This window comes from Pterocles gutturalis, unplaced genomic scaffold (assembly GCF_000699245.1).
Source record: "Pterocles gutturalis isolate BGI_N339 unplaced genomic scaffold, ASM69924v1 scaffold4805, whole genome shotgun sequence".
NCBI classification, from domain to species: Eukaryota; Metazoa; Chordata; class Aves; order Pterocliformes; family Pteroclidae; genus Pterocles; species Pterocles gutturalis.
Genome location: NW_010140505.1, coordinates 18,466 through 30,853, shown reverse-complemented (window position 1 = coordinate 30,853; position 12,388 = coordinate 18,466). Strand labels below are relative to the sequence as shown.

The 12,388-nt window shown below is 38.7% G+C and overlaps 1 protein-coding gene across 1 annotated transcript in view; it reads left to right on the top strand.

The window, feature by feature from the left end:
• The window catches only part of LOC104469246 (dihydropyrimidine dehydrogenase [NADP(+)]-like), a 48,474-nt gene that overhangs the window by 25,883 nt on the left and 10,203 nt on the right, over window positions 1-12,388 (top strand). Inside the window, exon 2 of the mRNA XM_010083689.1 lies at window positions 8,684-8,827. Coding sequence (XP_010081991.1) covers window positions 8,684-8,827 — 144 coding nt within the window. The remainder of the gene's footprint in view (window positions 1-8,683; window positions 8,828-12,388) is intronic.

Sequence of the window (12,388 nt, the reverse complement as noted above, 5' to 3'; positions counted from 1 at the left end):
TCAGGATATTTGTTAATAGCCCTTCTGCTGACATCTTTGTTACGCTGCTGCTTAGCTGACAGAATTTCATCTGCATAAATGGGTGGAAAGTCCTTTCCTCACATGTCCAACAAACTGGAGACAAAGTGCCTGCCAAGGTTTTAATTTCTTTTGCATGTTCTGGTTAGAGAGAGAGAAGAATGCTTTCACTCCACAGTGTCATGAATATGGTAATCTATGGAAATCACAGAAAGCAGGTACTTAAGTTAAGCACATACTGTACTACAGGAATCCCTGATGAATTCAAGTCTCTTCTGTTTAGAGAAGATGTTGTTGTCTATTAAGTGACAGACTGCCAGATGTTCATGAAGTAGCACAGTAATGTGTATCAGTATCTTCTTTTCTTCACCCCAGAAGGTAACATTTTCTTTATCATCTATGTCATCCTGGCTTTTGATTGTAAATGTCTAAGCTTGCTTCAAATATTAACTCCTTTTTGTTTTATTGATGAATATTTCATGACTTCAGTACATTTGTAGAATGTAAGTTTTTGCTGCGCTATAGTAAGCCTATGATTCTAAAATGTTTTCCTTCACTTGTTATATATAAGCAGCTAAAACTAAAACATTTGAGGTAGAACATGAAGAATAATTTGTTCATTATTTTGATCTAGTAGGGAAAATTTTGTCAGTGTTAGAAAAATGATGAAAGAAGAAATAATTGTTATTTTAAATAATGGTTTTATCTGCACACTTAAGCATGGTCCTATATATCTCATGGTGAGGTCACAGCAATATGTTTTCCTAGAACACATATTAATGTTCTCTTTAGTCTCAGAATTACTGCAGGGCTGGGGGTTAGCTCACCCGCTTTAAATAATCATGGTCTAAAGAGCGGGCAGAATAGTTGAGTAACTAAATGCAATGGTATATACACACGCAGTGTGGGGAGCAGAGGTTACAGGAACAAGTATATGTGCAGTAATTACAGATTACTGAGACAGCACTGTTTACAAAGCAAATAAAAGTTCCAAGAAAAATAAAAATCAAAATAACTGAAAGGCAAAGTTCATTTTTTTTCTGAAGAATTGTTGTGTTCTGTCCTTTATTTTGAAGGCATTTCCACACCATCAAAGGCAGTGATGCCAGTAATGTCTCAGCTCTAAGAAACAGAGCCGTGAGAATGTGTGAACCCAGGGACAAATTCTCTGCTGCTTCTTGCTAATGTAACTACAGCAGCTCTGGGGGTTGTAACACTGGTGTTGGTGCAAGAAACTCACTATCAGATGGAAACTGATAAAGTGAAGTATCCAGTCCTCTCCATGGCATGTCACCCACCCACATGCCATGGGGAGGATTCTTGCAGGATTCCCTGGGCCATCTGGATGACTCCTTCTTGCCATGGGCCCTTGCCATGCAGTGTATGGGAAGGGCCATACATTAGCACTGCCAGATTGACACAGAGAAAAGCAGCTGTTTAAGAGAATTTAGCTTTGAATATCTGAAAGCATAAGAACATATAAAAGATTAAGGATTAGCAGCTTCACTTTCTCTATTGCCATGCACACCTAGTTTTCATTAGTTAAGCAGTTTACTGGATTAGTGGGGAAATCTTGTGCAAAATATTCTCTCCATATATCTATGAATATCAGTATCTGTATGATTTGCCACCTTCAGAGGAACAGAATTCAGGTTTTGGCTTTATTGTTGGGTTGTGGTTTGTTTTTTTTCCCAGAAGGAGCACAAGCTGCCTTGACATTGTGACAAGATTTTGTTGTTGTTACTGTTGCTGTTCTTTGGTACTGAGAACTTGGTCTTTTGTTCCTCTCTGGAAATACCAAATTCATGTTTCATTGTGTTTTCTGAGAACAAGGAAGAAAGCAGGTACGACTTCAGGAATCTTTACTAATCTTTTTTTGTTGTTGTTGTAAAGTTGCAAGAGGATGGAGGCAGACCACTGAATGGAAAGTGTTGCGCAGTGTAAAGCATGGCCAAGGCCACATGTCTGTGCATCATGTAATAAGGATTCTAGATATATGCAACCATTTTGAGCATGCTAGACTTTAGAAAAAATAAACCTGAAGGATTCAGACGCAACTGGAAAAAATCATTAAAATTGAAACTGCTTTCTCTGGAAAACTTTATACATCAGATATAGAAGTTTTCCACATGAACAAATGGGGGTCAAACATTACTAAAACCTTTGTGCTGAGGGCATATAAAGTGACCCATACAAACCTGATTTAAATTCTTGTAGCTCCTGGGTGAGGGCAGCTGTCTACCTTGCTTAAATGTTAATGTTTCCTTTATCTGATTGCCTTTCTGTACCATGCTCCCACTTTCAGGGGTCCTGCTTCACCTATTACTCTCTTCAAAGCTATTCATTCTTGTCTGCAATCTTCATAGCTGTAACTGTGGCAGAGGTAGTCACTTGGCTGTATAGCCTCCCAAGCTATTTCACTCTTAGCTCTTACTCTCCCAGCTGCTTGTCTTCCCAGTTCTCTGAAGCCAATGAGAAACCTTCCCAGTAGTAGTAGTCCTGCCAAGGCAGCAAAGGGGTGAAGCCCAGGTTTTCTGCATGTTTACAGAAGAGGGTGGTATTTCGGGGGAATAGCTAAACCAACCACGGATCAACTGTTGTTCATAGGAATGGAGTAGTCAGCATAGATTTATGAAGGGAAAAACACATTTGACTAGCTCAATAGCCTACTACAATGAGACGATGGGCTTGGTAGATGAAAGGAGAGCAGGGGGTGCCATCTTTAGCAAGGCTTTCAATACTGTCTCCCATAGCATCTTCACAGACAAACTGGTGAAACCTGCTGCAGCCGACCCTGCTCTGAGCAGCGGGTTGGACTGGACAGTGTCAAGACATCCCTTCCCATCTCAACCACTCTGTGATTCTGTGAAGGTAGTTGACCACCTTTGTCCTTTCTAATCATTTAGAGAGTTTGTATTTTCTCCTCCTTTCTTCTTCTCTGAGGGAGAGCTGTTGGTTAAGTGATTTCAAAGAAAGACCTATGCAGAAAAACAAGCCACGGAGAAGGAAGATTAAAAGCCACCTCTTGTTTGATTTCTAAAACACACTAGCATTTTAAAAAACAGTAGTGTTTGCCACTAAATGGCAAAACTTTAATGTGACAATTATCCATCCATTTGCATAGCTACAGAGTATGTGGGCCTCTGGTGCATCTCTACTGCAATCAGTATAGAATATTTCAGTAGACCAATCTGAACTCTCTTTTAGCAGTTCAGTTTGTTGGACATTTTTCAGTCTTCATTCTTGTTCTCATCTAGTTTTGCTATACGCAAGCAGAAACATGTACACTTGAAAAATTTAAAGCATGTGAAATAAGACAATTTGGCTTAGTTCCATTTCCAGATTCATGAGGGACATCACTGTGTCACTTAAAATTGTTCTCATGTTGAAAATGCACAAGAGGAATTCAGAGAATGAATGCATACACATCTTCATACCTCAGACTGGAGTCAACACTCAAGTATAAAGGAAATTGGATAATTGCATTACACTCAATATAGTAAATTCTTCATACATAGTTTTGAAACATGGTGCCTCGTAGCTAAATGATACTGCTACCCCAAATTCCCCTGAGCCAGTGATCCCTAGAGTTGTTTATGTAAGTTCCTCCTTTACCTTGTGACCACTGCACCATGAAAATAATTTTTATGAAAATTACTCTTTTCCAGTATTCTTTCTGATGCCCCATCTCATCAGCATATACTTCAGATCCACTGGAGTACTGTAGGAGACTGTTGCCAGCTGTACGAGCTGATATCTGAGTCTTCTAACAGTAAATAGCATCCAGCCCCTCAGTAGGAGACAGCTCCCAAAAAAGCAACCCATTACTGTATCATGGAGACATACGTGGACTTTCCCAGAATAAGCAGCAGATCAGTTTCAAAGTCAGAAATAAAGTCTGGGTCATCTGAAGCATATTGCACTGCCCTGTTCACTAGCCTGTTCCACCAGTTAGGCTACCTGCTGGTGAGCCTGTAAAAATTGCAGCAATCTGAAGTAGAAGATTCTCTCTACTTTTTACCATTAGGAAACAAGCACCCTTTTTAGTTCATAATATGCTCAATTACCTTTAGATTGATCCACGAATAAATTATAATCAAAACAGACTTATTCACCTTAAAGCTCTCCCGGCTTAAGGTTTCATTGTTGATTCATTATGTTGTCAGTTCTCTATTGGCAGGGTAATGCTTTTTTATATCTGGATAGAGACAGTTTAGTGGAAGATACTGTTATCTTTAAATGAGTAGGATTTAGCTTTTCTGGTGAGAACAAATTCATCAATGATGAATCCCTGGAGAAACTACTGAAACAAAAATCACAATGTTGCTGGAGATTTATACAGTTCATCAATTAAAAGGCAGCTTTTGGAAGTCTTGGTGCAGGAGGAGGATTTGGATTTTTCCTTTCTTTAAAACACTCCAGCACAACAATTCAAGCTTATAGTTTTGTGATAATGCAATTATAAACAACAAAATAATACCACTTAATATAGAAGCTTAACATGAACCAGCAATGTGCGCTTGCAGCCCAGAAAGCCAATCATGTCCTGGGCTGCATCAAAAGAAGCGTGACCAGCAGGTCAAGGGATGTGATTCTCCCCCTCTACTCTGCTCTTGTGAGACCCCACCTGCAGTACTGCATCCAGCTCTGGAGTCCTCAGCACGGAAAGACATGGACATGCTGGAGCGAGTCCAGAGGAGGGCCACGAGGATGATCAGAGGGCCAGAGCATCTCCCTTATGAGGACAGGCTGAGAGAGTTGGGGTTGTTCAGCCTGGAGAAGAGAAGGCTCCGAGAAGACCTAATAGCAGCCTTCCAGTACCTAAAAGGGGGCTACAGTGGGGAGGCACTCTTGATCGGGGATTGTAGGGATAGGATGTGGGGTAATGGTTTTAAGCTGAAAGAGAGTAGATTTAGATGAGATATTAGGAATATTCCTGTGAGGGTGGTGAGACACTGGAACAAGTTTCCCAGGGAAGCTGTGAATGCCCCATCCCTGGAGGTGTTCAAGGCCAGGCTGGATGAGGCTTTGAGCAACCTGGTCTAGTGGCAGGTGTCCCTGCCCGTGGCAGGGGGTTGGAACTAGTTGATCTTCCAATCCAAAACCTTCTGTGATTCTATGATATTTATTTTGGGTCCGTTCTTGATGCTATCCCTCCAATAGAAACACATTGCATTATGGCTATGTAGAGACAGATGGATACAAATAGTGCAGCTAGAGACATCACTGGTACTGATATGTAAGTAGACAAGAATTACCTAATTACTCTGCTTGTTGCAATCTTCTAAGCATTCACTATGATCCACAGATTCATATTAATTTATTTTTTCTAGGAAGATGTTGATATGACAAAGATATCAGTGTATGGAGAGTTTAGTGACACTGGAATACCTGTAAATGAAAAAAAAAAAAATGTACAGTAGAAAGATTTCAAAAGCTAAGAGTTAAACTCACTAAGTTCTGTGCTTATGCTTTCATTGCGAAATGTGCTATTAAATCCCCCATGTGCTTAGGAAGATAACCCCTACAATGATTAGAGGTATTTTAATTTGAAACTCTCTTAAGTGTCCATCTCTTCAGCAGCTATTTCAACATTTCCACTTTTGCTATGTCCAGTAACTCACTTCATTAAAATACTGTTTGCAATTTCATATGGCCTTTGACTCCAAAATGTTTGAAACCACAACTCTGAACAATAAACAGCCTCATCAGCGTTCCCTATATCTGCACACTACTCATACGGGGAACCATCAGTAAGTCCTTCCTAAGCTCCCGAGGCTATATTTTCATGTATTATTTATTGTTATAGAAAAGATTGCTGGTTTTCAATGTTGTCTGATGAAATTTGGCTTGGCTGCTTGTGAACTACTAGACTGCAAACACAAAATAACCAGACCATTTGTATGGGAACACAGTCACCTTCTGTTAACAGTGGAAGCTCGATGTGTATGCCCAAGCCTGGACTAACACCTAGATGTTTCCTTAATTATTTTCAATTTTGTTTACTTGATTTATAGATGGAAAACCAGGAATGCACAGCAAAGACTAAGGCTGGATGTTAGTTTTCTAGATTAATCATAATTTCATTTATTTTTAAGAGATACAGATGATATAGTTTAATTTATCTGCATGCATGTCATTACCAAACATCTGAATTATGGCACTGTTCAATATGTGTGCTGTACATTCCAGCCAGCAGCTATGGTAGATGCAAAAATCTAAATACTTCCATCTCACAACATAGAAAATTAATTAATTGCGTTTGTAATTTGCTCTTCACTTATACACAAAAATGAATTATTTTTCCACACTTTTCTTTTGATCACCTATTTCATGTCAATATACTCAGTAGTTCTGTCTGTAGAATCTAGAAGATTGGTCATACGTTAAGAGAACAGAAAAGTAAAGGATTTATTCTGCAAAGATTTGGCTGTTCTTCCCAAAGATTATTTCCAATCAGTCAAGCCATGAACAACTGTCTCCTCTACTTCAGTTAAAACCTCAGCAAAATTAGCTTTGCTACCTACTCTGAAAGTCAGCAATTCAATTCCTGGCCAGACAGGGAAGAGTCCAGAAACGCTTTGTCATCAGGTCTCCAACCCTCTCAAGCCCAAAGTTGTTGACATCAGCACATAAATAATGGAGAGAAAATAGTTTCTCAGTGACACAGCTACTACTTATTCGTAGCCAAAATGTATTTCTAATTAATGCAGCCTAGCAGACATAAGTACAATTTTTATTAAAATTTTTGTTCTTTAGGTTTTTGCTAAAAGTCTTAAGCTTTCTACAAGTCGTATAAAGAACTGAGTCTTTATGTGTGCTTTAGAGCCTATTGATTAAATTGAAATTAGATAAATTCTTCCTTCTATTCATTTTCCTGTTTAAAATCATTCCTGTTTTGCTGTCTTATTTGACTTCAGTATGTAAGGCCTCTACCTTACTGCTGTTTGCAGTAATATGTAAAGCCTACACATATTTTAAGACATCCTAGAATGTTTCCTTTCCAAGATCATGTATGGCAACTGTACAGAAAGGAGAGTTTGTTTGTTGTCTGTCAGGAAGCCCTTGAACATGACATTCAGGAAGAAAGTTCCCATTGAACAGATAAGAGCCCTTTGCCACCGGGCAAATTTGGGCTACATGTAGGTTTCAGACAGATGGGGTCTGCAACATCCCCCACAGTTCTGGTCTTGCATTTGCCCAGATAGAGGCTTTGTCCCGGAGTACGGCTCAGTCCCAGCCTGCAGGACGGCACCTCCTCTGGAGAGCACTGTGAGACACCAAGTCTTGTTCTGACTTGAAGTTAAAAAATGTGCTGAGGCTACAAACCAAGCCTCAGAAGCAGGGAAGCATTGCAAGGACCTCACCCTCTGGCTGTATGCTCAGAGTGCCAAAAACCTAGCAGCCAAGAAAGCTTTTATTTGTCGTAACAAGAAGCCTGAGGTCCCAAGGTTGGGTATCATGACTCACAGAGCTCATTTAGGAATCTTTCTCCTAAGCATTACCAGAAGAGCAAGGTAACCTCTTCTGGATTTACTTCATTTTAAAAAATAATAATTTTTAAATTTTTAAATAATTCTGGTTTTAAAATTCACATTGAAATTCCCTCTTAAAAAATTGATAACCACAGAAGTACTGTATCTTGTTTGATATGCTCTTTGAGGTTGTACTATTAGCGTGAATTAATGCTAGCAGCTGCTGAGGCTATGTATCCCTTGTTACTACCTGCTAGTTTCTGCAGTACTGCAGTAGCTTCTGAATGGGGTTTAGTTAGGTGGATAAAATTCTTTTGCATAATAAGGAACTAATTTTAGGGGAGGAAGGACATGGTCTTTTGCATGAAGCAAAAATCCACATTTTCTACCATTTTTCATTCACCATGTGGCACACTGCAGCTGCCCATATCTCTGCTAGGTAAGCAAAGGGACTTTTCATTTCAGGAAGCTGGATGTTTTATGGAATCTGATCCAGCACTTTCGTGTTCTTGGGTGAGACATGAGTTTCGCATTTCAGTGAAATCTTCCTCTAGAGTTTGCTTAATTGGGTTCAAGGATTGAATGTTGCAGAAAAGACTGCAAGTGGGACATAGCGGTAAATTCGGAGATAAGAATGTGTTTCAGTTCATTTGGTATTTGTTAGTCTTACTTTGACAGGTCAAGACAGCCTTCTGTTATCAGAATGCAAAATGCATGTTTGTAAGATTTAAAAGTATATATTGATAAAGTCATATATCCATACAAATAATCTTAAACACTGGTGGAACCCTTCTAAGTAAACTGATAGTTTTATTATACCTTTCCACATACTATAGAAATAAAGTTACACATTTGAATTATTTAACATGATACATTTTTTTATATAAGCAAGTATGCAATGGGGAAATATAAGGCTGTTGGATGCTGACCTGCAATTGAGCTATTTTTCTGCTGTGGTATATTAATATTTCAATATTCAATATATATCTTCAAGCCAGATCCTGAAGTTCAGACATGATTTTTATTCACTTCTCACTCCTGTACAGTCTCACTGATTTCAATTTCAGCTTCCTGAATAAGAACCAAGTCGCACTCAGCAAGGGCTTAGGATCTTGCCCTTGGGATCAGACTCACCTTTTTGCTACACCTGCTTAATTAAGCAAAATCATGTTTCCTGATTTTTGTTTCAGAAGCTACCCAGTTTTGGGCCTTACCTGGAAAAACGCAAAAAGATAATAGCTGAGAACAAGATTAAACTGAAGGAACAGAGCATGGCTGCTGAGCTTCCCAAGAAAAAGCATTTCATTCCGAAGAAGCCCATTCCAGCAATCAAGGTAACAAAAAAACATGCTTACGCATGAGAAATGATCATCCATCAGGCAGCTGACATGCAGTCATTTCTAACAGTTTGAGTTGGTTATTACTGCTTTTAAGCTTGTTAGAGGGCATCAAAGACAACTATTTATGCATACTTTCTAGCTTTTAACCAAAATCAATGGGAAACGATTTGTGATGAACATGTATAGGTATTTCCCTAATGTAATTTCTCAAAATGAAGATATTCAGGCAATGGAATGGTAATTGTAGAACAGGCATGGGTAATGCCTTGAAGAATAATGTAGAACTGTTAACAGTTTCTTTCAGTTTGAATGCTACAGTATGAGCTCAGTTTTGCATACCTTTTGATTACTTGCAATGTGCTAAATACCTCCATCTCTCATGCAGAATCAATGGAAAAGGTTGGTGTTCAGTACTTATGAAAGCTGTGTCATAGGTTTCCAGACTGAACTTTTAAAGCTGGAGAATGTTTGTCTAAGTAGCTGATCCACCGTCTACAATGAGTAAATGTCAAGGTGAAAATAAAACCTGTGACCCCATCTACTGCATAATCCATACACTGGAGCTTTTCCCTTCCCTTAGGTCGCCAACAAATGTCAATAAAATGAAACGTCAGAAGCTAGTTATTCTAGGTGTTCACTTTAGACCTTACTTAAACTTCATGTCTGAATAGGAAAAAGAAGCAGGCGATTTTTTTTTTTTAAATCTGTAGGGCCTTTTATAAAGCGCTGTGAAAATTCTATCTGTTGAGCTTGTTGACTGTCTTCCTCACATATGTGAGAGTATTAGGCATCTACAGATAGGTAACTTTCACTGTATGATCAGACCTGTAAGAATTATTGCAAAAATAAGCCCAAACTTAAAATACAGTACAAACAGTGGCTCAGAATAACACATAATTCACAAGGGAATTTTGCAGTTTACCAGCACATGCAGTATTCCAAGCTAACTGGTAGAACTGCAAAACCAGCCAAGGAGAAATTTTGAATTATCTTCCTGTTTAAGTTAAATAGTTTGCTACTTCTGTAGACCTCTCTCATTTTTTTGGACTGCTTATTATGGTTTATGTCATACTATTGAAAATTGTTTCCCTCCTCCTGTGCTGAGGTCCCCTTCCTTATGTATACAAAAAGTTCCAAAGAACAGCAATCTACTCTTTTTTCCCCCACTATGATGAGCATTTTCAAAGCCTACTTGACCTCAGAGGTTTTATGGTTCTGTTCTCTTTGCAGGGAGAGTATTGATGTAGAGAAAAAGAGAAAGAAGCAGCAACAGCCGATAACTGCATTTTCAATGAGATAGCTTGCTTCTGAAAACAGCAGAAAACAAAAAAAACTGATACCATCCAAAGCAACTAAAGTGAATGGAGGAAAAAGTTTAGCAAGAGGGAAAAACAGACATAAAGACTTGAAAAAAAGCATAAATAAAAAGTTGAGGTCAATAATTTATCAAGCCTAACTCCAAGTACAGAAGCAAAAAAGAACGAAGTAGTAGGAGATAGGTTAAAAAGAAGAAAAGAGGCCCTACTGCAGGGAAGAGGAAAATGAATTCCCCAAAACAAAAACTTTTGTTTATAAAGACATAGAATACTTTTGTGTGGTGTCGTGAGGAGCTTCTCAGCCAGAGAAATCAGGATAGCATCTTTCTCACACCTTCATTTAAATGAGACTGAAAAAGACTGAAGCAATTAGAAGGTAGGAACCATCAAAGCTGATTCTTTACAGTCTTTCAGTCTGACCATCTCTTTAGAAGGAAATGTTTTAACCATAATGAGAAAAACATCAGTGAGTAGTGCCCACTAAGAAACAGGAAAATATCTGAGTTTTTCTTGAAACAGGGATCTTGCCACTACGGAGGCAGGTTTCAATAAAGTTCATCATTAATAGATCCATCTGTTATTATATTGTGGAGAAAATCTGCCAAGAAGATTCAGAATATTCATTAAGGAAGCTGAGTGAAGCTTAATGAAAAAAGGTGACTTATCAGATACCCTTCCCTGATCAGGAAGAGAGAGGCAGAGGAGCTCAGACTTGAGTGATTTATTTGTAACTGTCCAAGAAGTATTCACATTTAGAATTACAAATCCCAGACCATCTCCAAGCAGTTCTGTCTTGGCTGATCTTCTAGACAGAGAGAATATGTTCTGTCAGTTCAGACCAGGTTATCAGGGGGTGGAAATGGTCAGCTCTTTAACTAGTCCCAGCCTAACTCCAGTTCTCTGCAACAGTGAAGAGGTATGCTTGAAAGCTGATTGGACCTACGAGATGCTATCCTTGAAAGAGCTACAACCCCTGCTTTGGCTGGTTGTATTTTTGGAGGGTTGCTGCAAATTTCCTGATGCCTGCCCAGAACTCCCTCATCTGTCTAATCAGCTATTGGGTTGGTGATATGTAAATTCCAACATTTGTTTAAATTCAACATGCTGCCAAAATGCCTTTTTTTATAGATTTAAAAACCCTCTGTGATTATCCAAAATTTAATTTAATTTTTGGATGGCTTTTCCCATGGCTTTTCTCTTTAATTTCTCTATTTTTTAATATTAATTGAAACTGCATATTTTGATATTCAGCAGAGTTGTTTCTTCTTTTCTCATTTGTCTGTGATATCAGAATTTCTGCTGTATGTGGATATGTGCCCTGGATCTTTTCTTTTTAGTTGCATTTTTGTACAGCTTCCACACCTGTATTTGTCTGTCTCATGTTACCTCCTTATTACTTTTAATTTTCTTTTTTTATACATGCCTGTGGATTTTTTCCTAATAATTCAGGTTTTTGTCTCCTTCAGGGCCTATACTATAATATTCAGTCACCATTTATCTGCTCATTTTATTTCTTCCTTTTTTTACTCCACAAAAGTCTTTCCATAGAGATTGCCCTGTTTGGTGGTTTAAACACTCTGATGTAGCTCTGTCAGCTTAGCTAGGGCATGACATGTTGTTCCACCTGTTGGAAGAATATCCATAGAGATCCTCAAGCTGAAATTCCTTGTGTTTGAACCATTTTTCACCCTTGTATACACAGATACATTTATGTGGTCTTTCACACATGCATATATGCGAGTCTTTTTATGCTGATGCTGTAAGCACCCAGCTGGAAGCCAGCATCTGGGGAGGCATCTAGCCATGTTTGGTCCAGTGCTGTGCCAAACCTATAAAATCCTCATGAGAGGTGAGCAATATTGATCAAGGTACAGCACTGCTATGCCACAATGGTATACCATTTGGATCCTTCCTGGCATGTATCTGGATGGTTCAACATGAGTCGTTGTAGCTTGTGCTTGCCTGTCTGGAAAATACCATGTTGTAATTTTCATCATAAACGTGGATCTGTTGCATATTTCAGGTGGAACTATGCATGTGTGTCCCATAATTTATGGGACTCTGAGTCTGCTTCTTCCAAGTATTTGCTCCAACATGAATGAGAGCAATAGTCTCTCCTGCAGTAGCCTATAATGATCTTTTCTGTATCACAGTACCTCAGAGAATATTCTCATTACACATGGCAGTTTTGGCAAATTTAATTTAGTATTCAGATACAGGGAGAAATCCTAGAGTCCAA